Here is a 26,465-nt window from a genome sequence, read left to right as displayed (position 1 = left end):
ATAGTCCCTCCGACCTGTGTACAGGTTTGGGCAGTGTCTCTTAGCTCTTCGTGGTACAGCAGTTTGTGGTCTATAACAAGTGATAATTAGTCACAGATGGGGTCATGCTCTTCTTTGCGTAGAGGAAACAGAGAAGTGCAGTCCACAGTGTGCTCTGCCCAGTGGGACCCTGCAACAAAGGCACACAGAGGATGCATGTCTGCTCTCATTGACTGTGGCGGCCAAGGCTGAATTTGGCCCTAAGTGCAAAAACATTTCTAAGTGACTAAATTTAACATCTTCTAGTAAATATTCTTCTGGCTTAAATTTCAGTCTGAAGCAGAATTTGACAAAACATTGTGATTGGTTGGCTCCCAAGCATGCTTGAAAACTTATACTGGACAATTTTCTTGCAGAGTGTGAAGTATGTGCTTCTTTCTTGCAATCTGTTGAGCTGGCATTTAGGAGGGGATGGTAATTTAAGTGGAAAGCTCATACTCTGCAGCTTTCCTGCTGCTGATGAAAAGTTGGCATTTTTCTCCTTTGTGAAATTCAGTGTGAATCTGGGGCTGCTTGCCAGCTAGGCAGTGAGCTCTGCCAAGAGGACCTGGACTGTGTTAAAAAGGGGATATTTGCCAGAACAGGTAAGCATTTCTCTCCTTAAAATGGAAATATTCATGGAAGTGAATATGGCCTGAGATCAATTTTAAATTGCATGGTAAACTTGGTCGCAATCTCACATCCTCATTGTTAATCTGAGACTAATACTAGAAAATAATTAACACTGAGTCTAAGCCACCTGTCAACTGCTGCTTGCATAAACCCAGACTCCAGAAATTGGCCCAGAAATAGAGAATTAGATGGAGTAGGCAACTGGAGCAATGTATGTGCCAGAGGTCAGCATGGTGACATCAAAGTCCCCAAGGCGGACAGTGCTAGTCAGGTTTGGCCAAGGAAACAGAATATTCTGGTTCCAAATTTACATCTTTCCAAGGCATACCTTGTTTTTCAGGGACTGGTAGGTGCCAGTGACCCTTCATGCCTTTGAATCTATTCCCTACTGAAAACTGACCTGTTTATGTACCTCGTTGTAACAGTGGATCACAAAAATACCTGCCTGAAGTGCTTATATATAAACAGAAAGTGCAGAAACCTTAAGAAGATTGCTAACATAAGAACACAGGGGACCTGTGAGATCTTTGAACTTAGTCTTCTTAGTCTTCTGTAATCTTAGACAGCCCTAAGAGCAAGAAAGCCTTGGTGCTGATGTGGTTCTTGCACAATTTATCCAGGAAAGAGAAGTTGTAGTGCTTCCTCCTGCAGCCTAGGCATCCCTGAGGAGCCTGCCTGCCTTCTGCCTTCCTCTGCTTCTGTCAGGACTCTCTAAGCTCCCAACCTTATGCATGCAATTGCCTCACTTTTCAGTTATGTCTAACTGCACTCTTCAACAATCTTCACTGAAGCTAATCTTGGTGCTTTGAAACATGACAGTGCTAAGAACAATACAGATATTGCTAGAGATTCTAGATTTTCCAGCTCAGTACAGACTGCTGTAGTTTCAGATTCTTACCACATTCACAAGAATCATTTCAGATCACCTTCTGGGCACATGAAATTTCCATCATTAATTCCTTCTTCAAACATTTGTTGATATGCCTCTGGCAGACTTTGGCGACCCAAATGATTTTTGCCCATTTACATTGTTTTTCCTACTTTGAAAATGATTAGTGGACACAGTTTCTACTTTCATCTGCTACTTTGGGCACAAAAGCTCAATTCAGCCATGTAAAAGCTTTGAAAATGTGACCCTTTGTGTCTGGTCCAAACTGTCTCTCTAGTGGTTTGGTTATTTCTGCACTGACTTGAGCTGTTCTTCTCTGAAAGATTTCTTTCCTGACAGTGTATTTCCAGTGCTCATTTCAGCTTCCTTTCTCTTAGCCTCAAGATTTAATAGACTTCATGATCTGAATGCCAATAGTGTAGGAGGGAAGGTGGTGGTGCCATATATGCCAGGTGTAGAGTAATTTCTTTTGTTCACTGTTGGGTCTAACTGCTGATATTTTCCAGGGACACCCCTATGTCTATACAGTTGTATCCAGCCAGTGGATAGCTGCCAACAGAAATAACTCTTTTGAATGCAGACAGTCTCATTTCAAAGTGTATAGAAATAGTTGCCATAACCCACTGCCTTTATTTCTACAGTGTTTTTGTAACAGTACTGTATTTGGGCTGAACAGGGTATATGATGTAATGAACTTACTTCTGGAGCCTGATAAGGTTTCCCTGATACAGAAGAGGATCCAAGTTCTGCCTGGCCATCCCTAAGAGTGAAGAGGCAGAATAGCCCTGGAGCAGAAGCTGAGCTTGGGACACAACATGAAAGTTTTGTGGGAAAAATTGTTAAGGAAATGATCAAACATGACTAACATACTCACATCACCTGCAGAGCTGTTAGTAGAGATAAGAGATGGAGTAGATTGGGATAGTTGTTGGATGCCTGACACTTTTTCTTCTTTTCTTTAATAATTCATCATCTTATCCTGATTTCTAAAAACACATCAGCCATTTCTAAATATTCATCTGATATGTCTAATATTCAAATGTAGCCTACTCATTTTAAAAAATATTTCTTTACTGATAAATAGAGGTGTCAATGATATATTAAGAAAAATCTAGGCAATTTTTTGGCTGCTACAAAAATCCAGGTCTGAAGAGGCAATGAACTATTCACCTTTTAATAGGAAATCTCCTCTTCCTACCTCTGCATCAGTTGTTCCCAGCTTAATAATTAGTACAAGAGGTCTGCAGAAAGAATCTCAAGGTACTGAAAGGGCAAAGCAAGACACAGCTCTCAGATCTTGCAGTCTGGCAATTCCAAACCTTATACTATTATTCCTACTGTTATAGCCTGGAGCTATTCTGTCCTACTTCAGGGGAGTGAATTGGTTGTCAAAGCCTTCGGAATTAGGAAGTCATCAAAACAGAACCTTTAGCTACTGTTTGTTTCCCTTTCTGTGTTCCTGCACCCAGTATGACCAAACAGAACTTCAGCATTTTGTCCTCTTCCTGGCCAAATGGCTTTAAAGAGAAAATAACAAGTGATAAAAACAAGTGCGATTTATCTATATAACCCAAGGTATGGAATATTAAGATTATTATACAGATTATTGTTCTAAAATTTGTGAAGCTGGATTTCTTGGTGGGCATTTTCATAAGTACGCAGTTTTCCTCCAGGTACCTGTAAGAGTTACCAGATAGAGTAACCTATGAAGGTCATGAAGTAAATGTGGTTCAGGAATTGCAAATATATATATGTAAATATGATTTTTATTGTAATTGCTCTCTTTGTTCTAACCAATGATACGTTAGATAGCAACAATCTTCCTTTGGAGTTTGGCCTCCTTGGTAACCAAGCAAAGTTGGGACCCACTCAGATCCTACCAGCAATTCTATGCACACTTGCTCGCTGGCCAGAATGGAGTGATTTATGCTATTTCGAAAAAAAAAAAACCACCATAGTGCTATTGTTTGTAGCCACAAGGAAATCTTCCAGCTGCAATCCCATATGGGATTCTAAGGAAATGATGAGATGAACAGCCCTATTCATTTTAGTTACTGGGACTCCAAAAGACTGGTGATATTTGCAATGTCTTTATCACTGACAGGCAGTCACTGCTGATCATAATGGTAAGATCCCAGAAAATCTGGGATTTGTAGCTAAGCTTGCTTAAAATAGCACCTCTAAGGGAGTATCTACACTACAGTTGCTCTCCTCTTTGTGTACTTGGATCAAAGCTGATTTTATCTAGTTGTTGGATAGCAATGCAGTGGTAGCAACCCGGAGGACAGTATATGATGGCTACTGAACTATTAACTTCACAGAGGAAGCTCCTTGGGTGGGCTTCACTTGACCTAGTTTAAAGTAGACCCAGGCATGCCTAAGAAAGGAGTTTTGTCTGCAGTACAGATGTCTCCTGTCAACGATGGTTGAACTTCCTTAGCTTTAGCGAAGAGAGATTGGTATCGATATCGCTCTTCCTTGTCTACCTTGACATGGTTGCTACTCCTGGCTCGGCAGGAAGCAGCCTTAGCAGCCTGTGCAGGGAAGTGGAAAAACTGACTGGGCTCTAAGCGTAGTTGAAGGAGAATATAGTTATTACAGTACAAGAAGAGGCAGTTAGCCCAAAGAACCTTTTACCCTTTTTCTAGGAGAAAATATATGGAAGGTGGACTAAAAAGCACATGTGGATGAATTTTAAAATAGAGTTTGCTTGCTATATCTGTCTATTGCAGGGCAAAAATAACTGCGCAGTAATTGAACACTCCCTTATGCTAATTTATTATGATGCAGCCCTACTCAAAGAATTAAAACTGGCTAATTAAAATTCATCTGACTCTATAAAGTCTTACTTAGAGGACTCTTACTGCTGATCTGCATAACCATTTTTTATCTACTACTTTATTTGAAATTAATGCAAAACTAGTAAAAGCAGCTGTGTTTTATGGTTTTCCCCTATAAATCTTAAAATGTGTAAGATGGTTAGATGTAATAACACCAGAAAAATAAGGATAATAGACTGCACACTTCAGTTCCAGTGTGAAGGCTTCAGCAAGGTTTTGTTTGGAGTGCCCAGCTGCATATACAGACGCAGTGGAATTTGGTTTGTGAGAAACCTACAAAAATTACACAAATAACTAGCATTTTTTTAATGAATAATACACAGACATGCACCTGCTTCAGAGACTCCATAGATTAGTCTTGCAGCCAATAGAAAAGCCCCTTGGAATTCAATTACATGGCTGGAAAACAGAAAACAAAATCATGGCTATACTTTTAGAACTGATACCAGCAAAATGTTAACCAGTTCTTGGGCTGAGCTTTTCCTGAGGATTAAATTGTTTCAGTTTGTTTTACTTCCCTGTGGCTTATTGAAAATTTATATTATTCTATTCTATTCTTGCAGCTGGAGCCTCTCCCGGAAGATATTGTGCACCAAATCCCCAATATGAATGCAATAGCTTCTTTAAAAAAGACCACTGAAATTCAAAGTATGTTTCTCAGTTTGGGTTGGTGGGTTTGGGTATTTTTCATTATTAATTAATGTCATGGACATTAAACTATTGTTTCAGAAAAAGAGCAGGCAAATGTTTTATGTATAAAACAACATGCTGTGTCTAGTATATATACACATATACACGCTTTTATTTTTGTTTCTTTGAAATCTCTTCATTTCTGCTATGTGTTTGGCCCTGCAAAAACCAACCCATTGAAGTTACTTAGAGCTTTCTGATTCCTGAATATTCCCAAACCTTTCCGTTCCAGAGCAGCTTGGATGAAGTAGATGTTTGTCAGTGAGAGACAGGAACAGACAGGTAAATTAGAGCTCTAACAAATTGTTTCTTCAGACTCTGCTTGTGCAGCCCTTTACAAGTTACTTACTTTGAAATGTATAGGAGCTTGAGACAGAGTTAAAAAGCTCAAAATGGGCACTGATCCATGGAACAATGCTAACAAATACATGATTTTATTCTGTTTCTGGTGCAGAGGGTACTTGATTGCTTCACTTGTGTGCTCTGATCCCAGCCCTTTACTACCCTGATGCTTTAGGGCATTTGCTCCGGTCTCACTGAAAAATTTTCTCTTTGCCATCAGTTGCCTTAATCCAACTGAGCAGACTTCCCTTAAATTCTCTAATCTTCTGCTCTCTGCCATTTTACTGAGGCAGTGGGAGCTTCCTGACTTCTACTGCTTGCTGGCTTCTTAACAATAACAAATGGATAACAAATGTTTTGCTTCATGTTAGATGAATCACAAATAATTGGGATTCATCTGTATAAAATAAATGCGGTTTTTAAAAGGGACACCATGCGTTATCCATTGATCATGCAGTAATTATCAATTTGGTTTTAGTTGTAAAGTGATAATTAAAATTCATCCTTCATATACAGTAGTCACCCAAATATGCAAATGCTCTAAGTAAATCAGCTGTGTGTGATAAATTCCAGTAAGTAATTTCTGCTGGGTGTTAGGTCCTAGAGTAGCTCATGAGTTAGTATCTTCCTTAAAATTCTCTGTTAATGATCTGGAAGGAATCAGCAAGTTAAAGAAATTCATGTACTATGCAAGATAGAGATTTGCAAATAATAATAGGGACGGAAAGCTGCACACAGGCCACAGACATTAAGAAGGAATATGCAATTCTGTTTGAAATAAGACGTGTATTTAATGAAAATGGATCCAAAACAAAAAAAAAGGGTGAATTGAGAGAAAAAAAAACAAACCAAAACTAATACTGGCTCCAGAAAGGCGTAGTGGCTTACTAGAAATACACACAAATGGTGGTAGTTCAGAATGAAGGAATGGATTTAGGAACAAATATATAGTATGTGTCTAAAAACATAGTTCAGACCTCTGCAGGGTGGCTTAACTTTGCTTGCTCAGAACAAGCTTGGTTTGACCTGAGCTGGTACAGTCAGAACAGTCCAGTGGGCTGTTCTTCTGAAACCTAAGACAGGCTGCTCAGGGTTTGAAGTTATTTATACGCAATATTCTGTCTTTTCTTGCAGCTATTACCTAAAACATTGTGCATATAGAATTTTGTCTGGAGAGAGACCAAGTATTAGAGAGGAATATGCTTGGATGATGGAAAGGAGCATTGACGAAGTTTAGTGCAACTTTATGGAAGATGCATATTTAGATGGAATTAAGAGAACCAAGTACATGTTGAATATTATAGGGATAAGTTATGTAGTGTGAAAAGCATTAGACTGTGGGGTAGCACCTCAAGGGATACTGAGAAAGCCTGATTTGTTTCGATGATTGCTCATATGTGTATTGAGCCTGTATCTCTGTGATCCAACTTTGATAATGAATATTAGCAATCTTTTAGACAAAAAAGCCCCTCCTCTGTGTTCGTTGCAAAAAATTGAAGATACAACACTTAGTTAGACAATGAGAGGAAACAACTTTTTTCTAACTAGAATGGAATTTGTATATATGTTTTGTTTGTGACAGTGATCCAAAGCTCCTTTGGAAATATAATACATTTGGAAGTAGTAGTTCCCACACTCATGCAATATGCTATTTCTAAACAATCCTGTTCACTAGCACAAATACCACCCCCAAACTGTTTTTTTCAAGTAAGGCATAGTTCGGTGTGTCCAAATCTATCTGTGAAAGGCAATTACATATGCCTGTAACAGTGACAGAAACATTTGCTTTTATTATTTCCTGGTAATAATCAGTGCTCCCACAAATCTTTGAGGGAGACTTAAGAACATTTTCATGCTGAAAGCCAAAGCATACCTAGAAGACTGATTTGGTTTCAATGTTTGTTCTTGCAAACCGTGATTGCTCTTCAAGTTTTGTATGAATGAAACCAGCAGTATGCTTCATTCTTTCCCCTGAGCTCCACCAAGCTCTTCTCAATGAATGTAACAGGACCGGTAGAATTTCACATTCCAGTATAGCACAGTAGAAATTACATTTTCAGAGATGTGAGCAGTTTGAGGCAGATGCTTTTTAAACTCATTTAATTGACAATCCACAGCATACCTAGGGTTTCTAACAAAGCTCCTTTGCAGCTGCATGCTGTGATTGCCTCTCTGTTCTGCAAGACTTTGCCTGCAAATCCTCTGGTTGAGCACACATGCAAGCCCCGTATGTATTGTGCACAACATATAAAAGTTGTTCTGTATAAAAAGAAACTTGCAAAGCTGTTCTGTTTACCACAGGTGTTTCTAAGGTACAGCTTTCTGATTTTAAATAAAAATCTACCCTTGATTTTTCACAAGTATCAGAAAGCCCTCTTTACGTGAGGTACCTGCTGCTACCTGGATACTATTCCTAATTGTGACTGCTTTAAAATTTCCTCCCACAAACCACAAACACCCTGCCATGTACTCCGCTTCTCCAGGAACTGCCACTGCAGCATAGGTGCTGCCACCTGCTTCCTGGCCTGACTCTGCTCTCCCTCTTTATCGCTGAAACCCCTCTCATAACACAATTCTCAATGCAGGGAAACAGGGAAAATCACAGATCGCTTGGGAGTGAAGGGCAGCTAAATGGGCACAGAGAGCCCACTAATATGCTTGAATTGGCCCTGAGTTTTAGTGTTACAAGAAAGTCAGGATTCAGGGGGCAGCTGGTGTGTGAGCCTGTGTGTGAATGAACGAAGGCGATGTAGCAATCCTCACTGATGCTGTTTTATTGTTGCTGCAGGAGAGCAACACAGTGGTAGCTGGTTACTAATATTTTATTTTATGAATAAGAGCCCTTGAAAACTCCAGCAGTGAACATGGGTTCATTTCTTTTATAGGCAAGAGGGGGTATTATTCCCATGCCAACAGATTTGATTTTCTTGCACATCTGTTTCTGCAACAGAAACCCCACCCACTCTGCGAACATTTAGCTCATAAATTATAGGGTTTGAATTGGGTGTATATTGCAAAGACTGACTTTTGCACATATGATCTGTGAGAACATTGTGGAATGCTCATATAACTTTTTTGTTTGTTTTTAGTGTATTTTTAATGAATAGAGAATATGGTCTCTGAGCACAGTAATAATAGAGATTATTTTTGTCTTGTTTTTATAAAATTTGCCAGGCTCCAATCATTGAGCCTACTGTTATGTACATAACTTTTTAGCTGTGTCTTTCATGCTTTTGGAGCAAAGCCAACCTCCTAACACTTAATCTCAACTTTGTAGGATACTTAATACACTTTACATTTTATCCCCAGAAGGTCCCCGTTATTTAAAGATTCTGCTAACTACTCAAACGTGCACACTATTAGAGTTCAAAGAAACACGCTGGCCATGCTCGCTGGTTGTTCTTGCACATTGACTTGGGCTTTCATCTCGCAACAATGTTTTTGAATAAAGACATTTTCAAGCTTTATTGACAGCTGCTCTCTCACTGGAGGGAAAAGTTCATCTTTCGAAAAGCCTGAAACTGTGTTGAGAGCTGTGTTACCAAAGAGGGAGTTTTCGGCAGCCTTTGTGCAGCACAGGCAGCACCACCACTGGCCTGGCCTCCCAGCTGTCAAAGCCTCCAGCTACCCTCTGGATAAGCACCTCGACTCAGCCCACTGCCCAGCTGCCAAAATCCTCCTTTTAGCCCTCGGAAAAGTCCCCTACTTGATCCCCTCTCTTTCACAGCTGTTGAAACCCGCCGTCTAATTCCCAGATAAGTACCCTGACCCAACCTCTGCAGCAGCTGCTGGAAGCTTCTTGCTAAACACTGAATAAGCTCTGGTCCAGAACTCCCAGCCTTCCCAAAGCTCCTAATTTCCAGGTGTCATCCACCTGGCAATTACTGAATGCTCCATGGATTACTGGACTTCAGGAAATACATATGTAAATTCTTACTTGTTCACCTGGTTACCACTAATCAACCTCTGTTTCTTAATAGCACGACAGTAGCAGACCATTTTGTGTGTTGACAATGAGTCACCTGCCATTACTGTTTGTGTTGCTCGAGAAGCTCCTTACTGTCTCTTCTGTTGCAGGCAGAAAGCTGAGAATGCTCATGCTTTTAATCCACTGCTGTGTTTTTACACGGCAAACCAGAACACTCTATTCCTTATGATATCTGGCAGCTTTCCAGCAACAGCCAGTTCATATATGAAAGTTTTAAATAAATTATTGTTCTAGTATACGCCCTGAGGTTGGAGGAGAAAGAACATCCAGGACTAACAAACCTGATTGTTCTGGCAACATCACTTCAGTCCGAGCTGGCATTTCTGACTTTTTTCCTTTACGAGACAGTGCTGTGCGAGCACTTTGTTCAACAATGTTCATTTTTCTAGTCCTATGTGCTGTATACGCATCAACCGTCTGCCATATCAGAGCTTCTAGGTATTAACCCTGCCCTGAACTCCCTTCACCTTGCGCAGATAAAGCCAATAGCTTGTCTGACAGTATGAGTTCATTAGCTTGTGTGTTACTCCTCCAGTTTATTACCTTCTGGGGAAGGGTGTGACACAGCCCTTGGAATGAAAGCACTTTCCAACTTGGCATTCTTAGGTTCAGAAATATACCTCTTCACTGCAGTCTGAAATTTCAACTGTACTGCTTACACCACAGTGATTTTAAATTATAATCACCCAGTGTTGAACTAAGTGATTACTGTGCTTGTACCACCGTGCTAGCTAAAATTCCCATAAATTATTATGTGTGTTTTCCTTAGGCAAGTACTGGAAGTCAGTGGAGCCATACTCTGTGCCAGTGGATTGTGCTCTGGCTGAGTCTCAGAAACAAGAGAGGGAGGAGACAGAAACAGTATCTGCTATGGCCTCTCTTTCAGTGGATGTTGAGCTCCCTCAGGAAGGCAGCAGGTAAGCAAATGCAATTACTGCAGAGAACAAGGCTTTTGCTCCAGTCAAGTGAGATGAAGACTGCTAGACAAAGTGTTGCTTCAAAATTATCTGCTAATTGAGGTACCTGGAATTTTTCATCCCTGGATTTGAATTCTCTTACTTGGTAACAAGAAGCAGAAGTATTCTATGCTAGAAGGTATTTTTGGGGCATGCGTAATTACTAAGGTTCCTGATTAGTACAAGAACCTTGTTTTCTCCCTGTGTCTACTGCTCTCTGCTACATAAAAAGTGCAATATCCATGTGAGGAAAATAGACATGATCAAGTGTACTTAACCATATTCTTCACACTGAAAGCTATTCAAACCTGGTTTAGTTTTAATTTTCTAAGAAGGCATGTAGCACATGGTCAGGTAAATTTAATAAGGATGGACTTAAATCACTATTAAATTATATTAGACAGGCATTAAAATTTACTTCCCTGGAAGCAATAGAACGGTGCTGGTATAAAACTTAAAGCAATCCTGACCAGGATTAGGGCCAGTATTTTCTGTGTACCAAGATGAAGGCACACCAGCAAAGAATGAAAATGCTTTTTTTCCAGCTTGTCAGCTGCTTTTTATGTTAATGAAGATTGCTTTCAATTTCACAAATTGAGAAAATTATACAGTAACTGCTGTTGTGTTTTTTTGCCAATTAGAAATGAAAAAACCTGATAGCCACTGAATACTGTGTCATCTACAGAACAGTATTTCTTCAAAGAGTTGTTAGGAATCAGAAAAGCCACTGCAGAACTTCTTGGAGTTTCCTATTTACTCATTTTAAGGACAAACTTTCCTGGCCTTCACCAGTAGAGGAAGACCCAAAACGCAGTGGAACCATTCGGTTTCCATCACACAGAGGAAACGGGAAGGAGGAGGAAAGGAGAAAAAAGCCTTATATGGAGACTCATCAGCTCCCTGCAGGCTGTGGAGCCGAGCTGTGAAACAACAGGAGAGAAAGAAGGGAGCTGTGGGTAGGCAGAGTGGTGGTGGGAGTGGAGCCAGAAGGATCCATGGCTCCTACATCATGACAGCTACTTGTTTGATTCTGTTCTTGCCTCCCGCATTGGCTCTTTTAATCAGAACTGAACCGATAGGCATCCGGGGGAACAGCACAGTGCTAAAAGCTATGGATGCGTTTGGGAGTGAACGTCTCTCACAACAGTGGGAGTGCTCATCTGTCAATGAGTTAACAGACATGGCTCAAAGGGACACACAGGGAGCAGAGCTAGCTAGTAAAGTTCTCAGTATTTACATAATAACCTTTCCGATTGTAATTCTATTTTAATACGCTGTGGCTATTGTTGCGTCAGTATTATTGCAAACAAATCCATTAAAGCTTAGGGAAGAATCCATGACAAACAGGAGACATATTTTACATTTGTGAGAGCGCTAATCAGTGCTCAGCTAAGGAATAATGTAAGGTTTGTCGTAGAAATTTGTGATAGTTTCGAGACACTTCTGCTAGCCAAGGACAGAAGGGTGCCTGCCTGTGCGTACGTAACTCTGAAACAAAGAATTTTAGTTAAAGCATTGGAACTAATGCAGTCAAACAAAGTAAAGCTTTAAATTGTCTGGAAAGGGTGTGGTTAATTTTGTGTATTTTTACATTGCTGAGAATAATACAGAATTGTGTTTGTTACGCACCTCCTCTCATTTAAAACTACAGCCATTGAAAGCAACTGCTGATCCTACATGATTTGAACAAAATAACCCTTTGACTAATGCTGCACTTAATTATTGTATTTATTACCTACCTACTGATAACCTGTGACAGTTTCCGCCCATTCTGAAAACAGAATTTCAGGGCAGCTGAGAGAAATGGAAAAAAATAGATGTGCTGAAATGTACACAAGTGGAATTCATGTGGCTGCCAGATTCATTACACTTCATCAGTTCTGGACTCTTATAGGGACGAATCTGTCGTGATGAATTGTTCTGTGGAAAAATGGCTTCATTTGAAATATCTTCTGTGGTGCTGCAGAGATTTTTCAGCAGCACAAAGAAAAACTACGCATGCATGCGTTCCTAAGCCTGTTTCCACATTTGTAACCCACAAAGAAGTCACCCAAAGACAGATTGCCATCAGAGAGGGACAGGACAACATAAGTGCTGTCCCACTGGGCCAAAATTGATAGTTAGGTTTTCTGAGGCTTTGGGACATCATTCTCTTCATTTTCTTCCTGCTGAATGTAAGGAGGAATATGGAATCAAAACTGGTCACCCTGAAGGTCTGATTTTGAGGGTCCGCTGAGCTGCACAGATGCCTGAGAGGACCTGGCTGCACTTTAAGCATGAATGAAAGTCCAGCACAGGATCATAAATCCAGTGACTGATTCAACACTGCACACTCTGGTTTCATGCCAGTATAATTTCATTCATTTCATGAAAACATGCGGTTCATTTCATAGGCACGTACCAACACAAACTGCAGTAATGTAGTGATGAGTCCAACCTTGCTTTTTCACACTTGTTTTTTGTTGTAATTAAGGCCCAAGTATGCAGTGCTCCTTCTCCAACCCCTTTCTATGGTGAACGACTGGGATGCAGGGATGTGAGGAGTCATCTGGGCTCTCGAGCCCTCTTGATAAGGCCACTGTAGATGTCCCCCTTCATCCCCATTGTAGAAGGGGGCCACCTTCTGAAGACCTGTTGCAAGCCTTTGCGTGTTTGATTGTTTGGGAAAGTTGGTTGTGACAGGTAGGGTGGGATCAGAGCAGAAACTGCCATGGATGACAGGGCAGTCTGAAGGGTTCCTTCATTATGCTAGGGTCAGATTTACTTTCTTTTAATTCCCACCATGGTCAGCCAGGCTGATAATTCTGGCCTGCATGAGTAACCCTTTTTCACCGAACTGATGGTAGAGATCCTGTTGACTTCAGCTTTGGATGGTCAGGCCTCCAGATGAAGAGAGCAGCAGTAAGAGTCTCTTTGCAATAAACTCTTGCCAGTTATGTTGGAGGATATATTGGTATTTGGAGTGAGATAACTCACTTTAAACTCAGATTTTGGGTAAATCAGCTCTTTTCCTGGCCAACTCATATCTGACTCATTTACCACTGAGGAATAAAGGATAAAATGCTCCTGGCTAAGGCCCATCTTAAGTATTTCTCTTTCTTTCTTCTCTATTTCTTTCTTTTCTTCAAGTGACAGTGCTGATTTTTTTTTAATTTTATTTTCTCTGGCAGGCTAAATGAAAAAACTGTGAAAAGCTGCTATGCTTATGGTGTTTTATTTTACCAAAGCACAACTCTGCATTTTAAGATCCAATTGAAACTTGATTATAGACTTCAGAAGAGAACAGATATAGAAAAAAGAGTTTGTGGATAGGAAAGAAAACATGCATGATGCTAACACAGATTTAAATACAGATGCAATTAAAGGAACAGGCATGCCCTATAAAACATTTCTAACTGCTGTAACTTTTGTGTATTGATAACTGCTTATTCCCTGTGTGAGATACAGATTTTGCTGGTTAGACTTTTCCTTTGGCCAGACATCCATTTCAGAAATCATGCTATGAAAATATTCAGTACATTGCTGTCCCTGATACATTGGAGCTTCTGTATGTTTCTTCTTAAAATGGAAAAATAAAAGGGTGTAGAGGAGTTTTGCACTTACTATTTTTACAGCAAACAGTAAATCTTGAGAATGACATTTATCAGAATTTGACTTTATGACCCTCATTCAGCTGAGCATAGATTTTACTCAAATGGAAGTGAAAACAAAGTGTAATTTTTGGATATTGCTCTTTGTGTTACAGAGCTACCAGTTGCAGTTTCAGTCACATTGTATTATATTACATACATTATGTCATATACTAGACCAAGTGGTTGGATCATGGGGTACAGCTAGCCACCATCTAGCATCACTTGCTGTGTTTGTGTATCAATGCATAAAGCTTCACTTAGCATTTCACTATTTGGATATCCACCTCAGCTGTGCTGAGTAACCTGCACCTACCTGGCTGTAGCCCACAGGATGTGCAATCACAGCCAGGCTCTGGAGCTGAAGAACAGCTTCCCCAGGTCAGGCTGCAACCTTATCTTGCCCATCTTCCTCTCATCTGCTAGTGGTGGGTGCGTAAGGACATGAACCAGGAGCAGAGGAGTTTGAGAGCCAGCCTTGCCCTGGTGCGTCAGGAGATCTCAACGCTGTGTGTGATCCATCCTGTGTAAAAGCCTCCAGGATATCTACTCAGGCATAAACTTTACAAAGCTGTTTTTAAACAAGCTTACACCTTTGGCACTCAGGTAGTGAATTCCACAGCCTCATGAGGCACTGAACTTCTTTTTTTTTCCCCCCTTCTCATTAACTGATAAATTCACTGGGGAACCCCTAGCTCTTGCATTGTGAGAAAAAAAAAAGTAGCTCTTTTCTTACTCATAGTCTCTGCCCCATTTCTGGGTTTAAAGCCTTCAGCTGTCTTAAGACTGTATTCTTCCTGGTATGAAAATAATTTCCTACCTCTGATGATTCTTGCCTGTCTCTGTGCCTTTTGTAGTTTTCTCTGAGATGGAGTAAGAACTGCATGCAGGATTCCAGGTTTTGGACACACTATGGATTTACACAATAGCTTCATGTTGGGGATTTTTTTTCTTGTTTCTGTTGCTTTCTGCTCTTCTACCATTAACTCCAAGCTCTCAGTCATAGCCATCACTGTGTATAAACAGTTAAAACTGTCCTCCTCCCTGTTTTGTGTATTGTGTGTTAGTTTGTGTTTGTTTGCCTTCTTTTCCACTCAGAAATAGTGTTATGGGCTTTAGAACTGACTAGAACCAGTCATTTGGCATCATCAACGAACATTATCACCTAAATCTACTGGTTATCTGCCATGTCTTTTTTAAATGCTCTGGAGAATCCCTCCATGGTGAAAATTCATCAGTCTTATTATCCATTCCCTACTTTTGATGGATTGTTAATCTATGAGAGGACATTTTCTCTTAACCTACGTTCCTCAAAGCATTTGGATAAAATTGTTGGAAGACTTTCTTTGCCCAGGGATATCACCTGATCCCTCTTCCTTCAGAAACTTCTAAAAAAAAATTGTACAGCTTGCTTTCTCTGTAAATGTTAAGACCTAACTCTTACCAAATTACTAACACCTAAATGCCTACTAATTCTATCACTGATTATAGCTGCTTTCAATTTCCCCATACAGGCTTCTGTATCTCCTGTAGTTTCCAAAAGGGGAATTGCATTTCTTATCGTCTCTACCTCTTGTGCGGATGCTGAGTTAAGCAGTAGAATATGCTCAATAATTATTTCTTTAGCAGCATCATAATTGCATTCCCCTAGAACTCAGTGGACAAATATCATCTGTTCTTAGCAATTTGGCAATGTTTAATATATTATTTTGTTCTAGTGCTGATTCAGTTTAAGATAGTTCATCTGCAAATAATAAAATCTCTGTGACACTTCTCTAGTGAACACAGATATAAAGAATTCGTTTTGCTTTTGCGGTCTACCTTCCTTGATGCTCCTTTTATGCTTTGATCAATTCTTCTGATGTATTTTGAAAGATCTTTTTAATATTAGTTTTTATGCCTTTAACATGTTGCTCTTCAGGCTCTCCTTTGGCCTGCCTCATTGAGGGTTTACATTTAACTCACCAGAGTTTATATTTATTTAATTTGCCTTATTTGGACATTACTTCATCTTTTGAGAGTATGTGTAGTTACCTTATTCTGCTCTCAAACTGTGATGGTTTTTACTTTTCATTCCTTTTTCTTTGAGCCAAACAAAGTCAATTTTTACTCAGATATACACTTACACAAGATCCCTTATATGATCTCTTTAGACACTCTCAGCATCCTCTCCATGGCGTAGAAATGTACCTCTTTTTTCCCCAGCTCTCCGCTACCAGAGGATCACTTTTCAATTACAATGATCTTCCCTGAGACAGCTGAGTTAAATTAGGAACAGATTATGGCATAAAACAGCCATACCATGCCAGAAAATCTATCTTTTGTTCAGCAGTTTCTGTGACTTGGAAACATACCTTGAATTTTTATTTTTATGCATGTGATGATGTAGCTATGAGGAATCTCTGTAATTCTAGTTTTAAAAATAAGGTAAGAAAGAGAAACATTTACGTTTTTGGATGATGTACAGGGTTTATCTGTATTCTTAAATATGAACTTTTTTTAAAGTGTAGATATAACTATTTTAAATAATAGTCTCATAAATAATATGGTTGTCATTTATTCTCAACCGCCACAGAACAATACTTAAGATGTCACATGTTTTGCCAGATTTTATCCATATGGTAGGATTTTTGCCTCATCTATTTCTTTTGATTTAAGGTTTAAACAGAATGATTTTGTTTAGCATTAACTGCAAAGAGACTACTTCATTCTGCCATAGTGTGAACTGTGTATATAGAGAGCTATAGGTGAGCACTCTTTCCAGCACACCAAAATAAACAGAGCAAATGCAACAGGACTCCGCTCCTAGGAATTTGCAGTTTAAATGAGCTACAGTGAAGCCTTAATGAAAAATCACAGTTGTGGCTCTACAATTATTATGGTCCCAACTGGTGCCTTTCTGCATCTGCTGACCACACGGAATCAGTCCGGATCAGACCCGAGCTCACAGCTGCATCTCTGAGGAACAAGTCAGCGTGTACAATACAGGATGGTGTTTTTTGCCTGTTTTATGTTTTTATGCCAACTTCTTGTCAGCTACAGGAATGCTGACTGAACTGATGTAACTAACAGTGACATAACTGAAGTAACATAAATTTGGCCTGTCAGACTCTGCCCCCTCGATTTCTTTTTTTTTTTTTTGAGAACTTTTGATTTCGGCAGAATGGGTATATATTGATTCACCACTCAGTGTAATGGGACTACAGTGTTTTTCTCTCTGTACTAAGGGCCCTAAAAGTTTACTGGCTCTCACACAAAACTCTGGCCTAAGCTGTTATCCCATAAAAATGTATGTTTTTAATGATAAGCCATTAGATAAATCCAGTGACTTCTCTGACACTAATAAAATGAAGTTAAAGCATACCCATAAATCTTTAAAAGGAGACTGGAGAAGCCTATGAGAGTACCCACACTGAGAGACAACAGCTAGATTTGCCAGGGCACCCTAACCTCCTCTCCTTTCCAAAAAATCTGGCACTTGCGTATAAAAATTTCTATTAGTGCTTAGGCCCTGGCTGATTCAGAATATTGGCATATTGTTGAAGTGTATTGGAATATATTAGACCATAGCACTCAAGGTTGGTCCTGGCACTCAGAAGCACCCTCATCAGTGAAAAATTGCCCAGGACTAAAACCCTGAATAAGATCATCTCTCAATTGTGCTATGGTCATGAGAATGTCAGTCCCAGAAGCCAAATACACGTGAACAGAGTGTTGCATGTACTGCTTCCCTAGATCCTTATAAATAATCCAAACCCCCACTTTTGCTTCCAGAGGTTTTCCAGAGCCCCACTCCTTCCTGCTCTGCCAATCTCCAATTGAAATCTATTGACAACTATTTCTTCTTATTTCCTTACTCGCAGCAGAACCTAAAAATTTAACTGTTATCTGCTTCCAAATTATTGTCTTTCCAGACAGCCCCATAAGGTTCTGGATGTTTAACAAGGGCTTGTTGCACTTTTGCATTATGCCAGAAGACATGCAGGTCTTCTAAAAGTGGCTGGAGAAGGTGGAAGCACGTGGTCAGCGTGACAGCAACGTATAGCATCAGTATGAGTTCTCCACAAGGTGCATTATTCTTTATCACACCTGAGGACCTCAGCAGCAGGCTGGGCTCCGTCCCACTCTGGCTGCCACTGTGCGGTCTCTGCTGCGAGCCAAAACAATGCAAAAAGAGGGCATGCAAGAGGGCCTCACCTCACCTCTCAGGAATGAGGGAGCTACAGTGGTTACTGTACATAGGAAACATTCTCCACCCTGTGGTGAGGAATAAAAGTTTTGAGATTTATAGATTAATAGTCTTTTAGGGTCAATAACTGTTTGGAAAGTGATTAGTCTGAAAAACATCTTCTTTTTCATATATCATTCTTCTGACATATTTTTCAACATACTAGCTGTGATCATTCCAAAACATAAAGGAATAACCTGTATAAAATCATTTAAAGACACACTGCTGAAATTTTCATTGGGAAAGACTTTAATAAACTCCAGATTAATTTAAAATTCTCATTTAAAAGCCTATGCAAGCCCCCATTAATTACTTTTTTTTTTTTCCATGGGATCTCATGAGTTTGTGCTTTTTAAGGGATGTTTTACTGAAGCCAGTACTTATACTGGCTTACAAGATTTAACTGGTAAATGTCTCTTTTATTTATTAAGTTGCACTTACTTCTTGCTCTCCCCTCATTTCAAAATTGCTTGAAGTGACTACTTTTAAGGAGGTCTTAAGCTTATTTGTCATATGGTATTCTGCCATAGTGAGGTGAAAAAAGGTTTATGTCCAAACTCTTATGCCCTTCAATAGTGAGGTCTCACCGTGATCTCAGAAGCTTCCCATTTTATAATTGCTAGCATAATCCTCAGGTGTGGTAGCTTGTCAGCTACAAGGAATTATGACACTTTGTGCCAGGTCAGCATAGGTCCCCACTGTTCGCTTAGCGGAAGTTTTAAAGAGCTCATCTTGCCAAAGCTGAATATTTCCCAGAGGCTTTCAAATAAAAGATATATGTATCATCTGATTCGATATTATTAATAGATACCTTCTCTATGACAGTGATCTGCTGATTGAGTTCAGAATTTGGTCTCAGAGGTTGCAGGCAGGCAGGCAGGCAATACATCTGTGAAAGCACAGATTCAAAAATCAGAGGACTGGAGAAGAACCCCAGAAGAAACACTGCTAACTACTTGACTACTAGTGAACTATTTCACTTTAACGGTATGGGTCTGCTTGAAAAAATAAATGCATGTATTTTTAATTGCAAAAGCTTGTAAAATAAAAGTATCACAGCTATTTTTTTCATGAAATTATTTGACTCTGTTGACACAAAGCATGTACATTTCTGGACAAAAAGTTGTAAAATATTCTGACATATTTTAATATAAACAGGAACATTTTCAGTGATTGCTTGGATCTAAAATGTTTTTCCACTTGACATTTGTTTATACTTCCTAGGAAAGAAACTCTATTTATGGATAACTGAATAACACAAATAAACATCAGAGAGAGCTGAAAAATCAGCTTTGATTATGCATGAAAATCTACAATGTCATTGTGTACTCTTGTGCCGTATTCTGATTGCCTGTTTATTTTTACAGAGCTGCTGGCGAGCCCATGGAAGAAGAGCCAGCCTTGTGAAGTGCCAAGTCCTCCCTGATATTTCCTGTGGGTGACATCATTGTGTATCCCCCCAAAGCACCCTCAGACATGTCTTGTCTGCTGCTTGGGTGGCACAGATCAGATGGAACATAAACACTGGGCACAAAACTCTGAATAGCAGCTTCACTTGTTCTTTGGATGGACTTGAAAGGGCCCTAAAGATTCCTTAAATGTAACCGCTACAATTCTAGAGTTACAGTAAAATGGGCTTGGGAGAAAGAGCCTAGAGCATGCTTTTTATATGCTGTTTGACCCACTCACCAACATAAATTGTGAAATAGAGTATTACAAAATTCTACATGATAGATTATAGATACGAGAATTGCAACAGCCAGCAAAATACTCAGTAAACTCCATGAATCACTTTCTGACACGTTTTACTGGGTAATTTTTTTTCATACTGTGTTAAATTGTTAATAGAATTTGTTTTCTTTGCTCCGTGTAATGGAAAAAAAACCCTACCCTTTATTTTACGTGCCATTTTTTAACCCCATGTAATGAGTTCTTAGCTGAATAAGTGAAAGGCGTGTCGATTGCGATGAGGGATTTTAGCTAAAGGGAAAGCACTTCTTATTGTACTATAAATCCCCCGAAGTACTGTGCTTGGTGGTACGTTGTTTTGTTTTCCCTTTCTTCGGCTACCCCTCCTCATTTCATGTAATCTTTTCCATCGTAAAAACACATTCACAGTTCTCTAAAATGAGTGATCTTCTGCCTTTAAAAAAAAAAGTGCTGTACCCTCTGTAGTTGACAGTAGCTCTCACCAGATGCGCAGCAGAGATCAAGTAGTCTCTGAAAAACGGATGGCTTTTCAAATGTGCTTTTAGTTTGTTCTGAAATGTTTCTACGTACTGCTTCTAAGATCAGCGAACTTCAGTAACTGCGTGCAGCTCATTTGAAGCTCAGGTGTTTCTTTGGAGGTTGTGTTGGGGGGGTTTTTTTACAGGTCACCATGTGAATACGAACTGATTCTTTTATGTAGTCCTGCACCAAGAGAACTGATGTTGTTTAAGAAGCTTCAAAGGGTTTAGGCTTTATTTTAGATCCCCAAAGTGCAGCAAGATCTCCCCGCAACGTGACTTTAGCTGTTTAATTCTGTGTTTGAGAACGTAACATAGAGTTGTGCCTTTAGCTGATAATGAACATTTAAACTGTTACACGTGTTGCCTTACCGTCAGAGAGAGAGATAGGGCATGTATGTAAGACTACTTCAAATGAACAAAACTCTGCTACAGCAACTTTTATTTTGTTTACAACTTTCTCACCTAATGAACCCTGGGAGATACCTTGAAGTATTCGACTTACAGTATTTGATAGCTCGCTCAGCTTTTAAAAGCAAATGATGTTCATTTTTATATATTTTCCAAACTCAAAAGATATATTAAAGCCATAAGTGAAGACTGTCATGCTTTTTATTCTGAAATCTGAAAGGAACCTTAATTAAAACAAGATTTTGGGGAAGGCCATGATATGAAAGATATGGAACAATATGGTTTCAGTTATAGGCAGACTCAAACCTGTAAATCAAAGATGAAAGATTTCACTCAAATAGAATTATATAATTCTCTTTTGTTATGCAGTCAGACTATATCTTTCATGCATTTGGGTTTGTTTACGATTAGCATTTTAATTTTAAAGACTTTTATTACTTATACAAAAGCTCTCTGCTACAAGTTAGAAATCTGAGGCATGCTTTGAAAAGGGAACTCTAAAAAAGGAACGTCATTTCCTATAAGGTGAAGTAAACTTTTATTCTGAAAGGCTTACTCTAAAATGGATGTATGCCCCTCAGAAAGTGAAATAAAATTCTATCCCCCATTTACAAGCCAAAATCATGCTCATTTTAGTAATGCAAAGAGTCCCAGCAGGCTAAATTAACTCCTGGTGTAAGCCACCTTGCCTGATTTTGGGCTCTTCTGAAGGGGTTGTTCACATGACTAAAGCAATCAGGAGTTCATCCTGTATTTTCAGCAGACTTGTGATGGCAATCTTAGTTGTCATTTACCGTAATTTTTTTGTGGTCATCAAAGAAGTTTCCCTTCAAGGAAACCAAGGACCATAGATGATGAGTTGGGTAACTTGTAGAGCTTTTCACATTTTGAAATAATGGCTGCAAAATTTTAACTGAGTGCATAGTAAGATCATTCTAAAATTTACCCCACAAATGCAAAGTCTGCTTGTGTCCTCACCTTGCATGAAACTGAATATGAATTGTAGCCTGAAATGTAAGTTACAAACTGTATCAATTAAAGTGTATATTCTGGGGTGGAAATCAGCTAAAGCTGTCCTTTGTAGCTGGAAATGCTTTTAAAATGCCAGAATAATTTGAATTAAACCACATTATAAACTCACACTTATACATTTGTACAGGCATAGTCCCAGACAGACATCTAGACATGCTATTGGTTAAAGTTAGGATCATTTGGATAAGCAAATGTGCAAATAAACTGCACGCAGATTGTGTCCAGAGCTCTGTTCTCACTGAAGTCAATAGCAAAATCCTCTTTGATTTCAACGGGAGATGGATCAGGCCCTGTTGGTTTTTTTTTTTCCTTAAAGTCCAGAACACCATTACTTTTTGATTATGTCATTACAAGGCACCATACAGCCCTCTGGGAAATGATCAAGGCTTATGGTGAATATCAACACTTCCTTCAAAGCAGACCTGGGCTTTCTGAGAGGGCAGTTTCACTTGCTGCTGTTTTCTTCTCACAGTATTTTTTATTACCATCAATAGCTCCCCATGGATTACAGTTAAAATATCTCCAAGCAATTTTAGACATACTTCCAGAAAAATATTCACAGAGATGCTCTTAAAAATGCCCGGTTTTAGCTGGATTCAACAACAAATTCCAAGAATTTCAGAAAGATGCATGAATTGCATGTTTCTCTGTTCCTAATGATCAAATTCAGAGGCTTGGGAGCTGTTTTTGAAGAATATGTCACAGTCTTCTGTCTCCCATAGACCTCAGCTTAGGCTAGGGAGATTGACACCTCTGAAAATTAAGTCCCAGATATTTCAAGCTGGCTGCCAAAATATCTACATCTGAGCTTTGATTCCTTCTAAAAATGAGCTGAAATGGATAAACGAGGTGGGGTAAATGGTGGTTTCTGTCAGTGATTCCATGGAGAAGGTGAAGCTGAGGATGTGGCAGAGAGGCCTCGAGCCAGGGTGACCCTCTGCCTGGTGCTGGTGGCAGGGGGCTGCAGGTGGGTGGGAGGACATCCCAAAGCACCGCCACCCCAGGCTGCAATTGCCATTAGCAGCAAATCCTTGCCTCACTGGGGAACTGTGCAGGAATTTGCACTCTGCCTCTGGATCAAGGTGTCTCTAAGCCACCAAACTCCAGAATGAGAGATGTCTCAGCAGCAAGTACCACTAGCATGCTTGCTCCTGTTCATATTCTTCCCTAGTGTTAGGGACCACATATTAAGCTCAGTGGGGCTTTTCTTGTATTCTTGTATTTTTTCTTGTACTATTAGGTCATTAAATACTTTTCTTGTATTCTTATGTCCTTAAATTCATATTAGGAAGTGAAAATTAAAAGGATATGATTCAGGATATCAAGAAAATAATTATTTTTATCCAGCTTAATGCTTTTACCTGAGCTAAAGTGGGAACAATGATGAACAGTAAATTTCAGAACTATTAAAACCTGAGTGTCTGGCACTTCATTTTTAGACTCTGTGTTCAGGAATTCTGTATGTTCTCATTTGGCTTTAATATGCAGCAATGAAATGCTTGATTATACGATCCTTTTTCAGGCAAAATTCCTAGCGAGTAATCAAAGTTCATAGGAATTTTGCCAGTGTAAAGATGACAGAATTAATCCCTTTTTTAATTATATGCTTTACTAATTTTACTTTCAGTGAAAATGAAGTAACTAATTCCAAGCAAGTGAATCTGAGGAAAATAAAATCATTAAGGTGTCTTAAATAAACAACATAAAAGAAAAAGAAAATGCAGCTGTTATGCAAACAAAGACGGCTGTTTCTTTACTTTGCAAAAAAGTCCAACAACGTGCTGCCCCCTGAACGAAAGTGGCAAAATGAATCCCTCCCTAGAGTATGTGGTATTTGAGTTGGTGTCTTATCTAAGTGCAGCCTCCCTGAAAAGCTGAAAGTCATAACCAGAGATGAAATATTAGAAAGGTTTTGCTGCAGCCAACACCAGAGGTCCTGTAGAGAACAAGAATGTAGAGACTGACTAATTTGTGTAGACAGACAGCAGGACACTTTCGGGGCAATGTGTCTGGGACGAAGAATTAGAGGGAACTTTTCCAAAGGCACTGATGGCTGTGAGGCAACTGACTTCTATTAGCTTGCAGGGCCAAGGAGATACATTTATGATTTGGGAAATGCCCCCTCCGTCCCACAGGCGTGCCTACATGCATGCAGACGTGAACCTCGCTATACAATTTCTAGTCCTAAGCAGCAGCAGCCAGGTGTGCTGCCCTGACACTGTATGCTCTGCATTTGCCCAAGAAACTATCAGCCCCTAGCAGACACTTCATAACGTGACTGATAGGGGAGATTTTTGTAATTTTTTTTTTATTTTTCTCAATAGTGGCCTTTTCAGAAGTGTAGCAGTGCACGGTTGTTTTATTTTAAAAGGTCACAATGGAGCTTTGTGAACCATTGTACTCTTCTTTTTTTTTTTTTTTTTTTACAGACTCCATATGGAAGTAAAACAGACTATGTACATGGTGGGGGAACCTGCTGGGAAAGAATTTCTCTTAAATCAAGTTTCTGCTACCTGCTTTTCATCCTGGATTTGGAGGAGTTTGGATTCTTAATTATCATTTAAGCTTTTACTTTGTCATGTCACTCGCTTTGGTTTTTTACCTATAATTGAATTCACCCTTGTAACACATAGAAAATCACCAAAAATAAGTCTGTCTTTTCTGACAGATGGCCCTGCCCTTGGTGTGGGAATGAGAATAGCTTATCTTTGTCACTTCTAGCAGCACTTAAATGCTTCATTTTTGTGACAGATCCAAACTGGAGTGGTATTTTATGAGTACGATTTAGCTGGCTGTCTGCTGATCGTTAAAAAAAGAAATTGTGAAACTCGCATTCCTCTCTAACCTCAAAAGGGACCCATTTTGATTTTAACAATGTAATATCTTCACTTGATCCAAAAGGTTTTTGTCCCATGACATCTTGTTACTAGCTCAGTTTTAGTCTCTAGCAAATAACACACCACAGAGAGCAAAGACCAAAAAGGACATTCCAGCAACTATTAATTATATCTCTTCTGCACAATCCTTCATCCTGCTGTAGTGCCATGCTCTGTGGTTCAGCATATTAGAAGAGTTTATAGCAAAATATAAATTGCTCGGCACCATCAAAGATACTGCTGTTCGGAGGTTAATTAGCACGCTGTGAGTTGGGCTGTAATTTATAAGGAAGACATGCTCCTGCGTGGATGGTCTAAATGCAAGTGACGCATAAAACCAGTGGCACCGGTACTGTGCAGTGAGAGTGATTCTGTGCTAAGATCTCCGCACATTATCCCCCTCCCGATGGTACGCCTGCATGTTGAGGCTCATTTGCAATAGCAGAGCTATAGGATGCCCTGATTCAAAGACCACTGAAATCCCTTTTCTGACAGGCTTTGGGTGATATCTGGGAGGCAGCTAGAGAAGAAACCTTAACTTTGTGCTCAGCCACACACAAACTGTAAAAACAGCACAGATACAGATGTGAACTCAGCCCCGCATCCCTGTTTCTGCTATGAAGTGCCACTTCTGCTTCTAGAGAAGCCTGTCTGGAAGAGCATTGACACCAGTGGATATATTCTATTGACTTCAGCGGGCTTCAGGAAGGTGTATAATACATCCTGTGTTATGGGAACAGGTTCATATTCATGTGTCTTTCTGCTTAGTTTGCTGCTATTTTAAATTTCTTGATTGGCTTAATATTCCAAGTTAGGATGCAGTAGGAAAGCATAAAGCAATACCTGGTGAAGTCATAACTAAAGATTTCAAAGCAAACTCATTGCTGTGGGTTTTTACAACACTGACTTTTTGGTCTAGGGATGCACAGCTGAAATGTCTATTTTTTTTCTTGGAAAATTGATGTTACTATCTGTTTCTATGATAAAAACCAGTCCTTTTACTCAAAGCACTGAAAGTATACCTGTAATTTGTCTTTCCAGGCAGATCAGATTCTAAGGGATAAAGCGTCAGTGGGACTGACCCAAAGGGCAACATTTTTAAAGGTCAATAGTAATATTTCCACAACAGTAAAAGGAACCTGTGGATTATTGTTATTATTCCTGATACATTTTTGTATCTGAAAGCATCCAATGAGTAATGTTAAGTAATATTGTGCTCCAAAACATTGTTGATGGTATATATGCGAGCATTGGATTGGCGTGAAATAGTCTTCAACCGAGCTGTTAAAATCTCGTTTTGTGTTTTGTATAATTCTTTGGCTATAGTCTTGTCCTAGTGTGAATAAAAGCTATTTGAAGTAAGCTTGTCTGATACTCTGAGGTTTTTTTTTTTTTTTTGCCTGTTTTTTTTAATCAGCGCTAAAAAGAAGTTGAGCTTTGAACATGCCACCCTGGTTGGATCATAGGAATCTGACTGTTAAAATATAAAGGGCGGAGCATGGCAAAGCTGGAGTGCATAAAAAAGGAACCACAAATGTTAATGTAAAAGCAATGTTACATAGCAGGCTAAAACCCACACAAAGCAGAGCATTGCAGAGCTCCAGCTTATAACACCAAGCTCATATTCTATAGTTCCTTTGGCTCATTGTCCTGAGGCGTTGCAGAACACATAATTCTCCTCCCAGTGAAACAATTTAAATAGTAC

At 39.4% G+C, this 26,465-nt stretch overlaps 1 protein-coding gene across 1 annotated transcript in view; it reads left to right on the top strand.

Moving 5' to 3' along the window:
• Window positions 1-26,132, top strand: part of HDAC9 (histone deacetylase 9) — a 487,110-nt gene extending 460,978 nt beyond the window's left edge. The window contains exons 25-27 of the mRNA XM_064444483.1: window positions 4,944-5,028; window positions 10,170-10,317; window positions 19,581-26,132. Coding sequence (XP_064300553.1) covers window positions 4,944-5,028; window positions 10,170-10,317; window positions 19,581-19,620 — 273 coding nt within the window. The 3' untranslated portion in view covers window positions 19,621-26,132. The remainder of the gene's footprint in view (window positions 1-4,943; window positions 5,029-10,169; window positions 10,318-19,580) is intronic.
• The last annotated feature ends 333 nt before the right edge of the window (window positions 26,133-26,465 follow it).

This window comes from Phalacrocorax carbo, chromosome 2 (assembly GCF_963921805.1).
Source record: "Phalacrocorax carbo chromosome 2, bPhaCar2.1, whole genome shotgun sequence".
NCBI classification, from domain to species: domain Eukaryota; kingdom Metazoa; phylum Chordata; class Aves; order Suliformes; family Phalacrocoracidae; genus Phalacrocorax; species Phalacrocorax carbo.
Note: the sequence above shows the minus strand (reverse complement) of the source record. Positions and strands in the feature narration are given on the sequence as shown.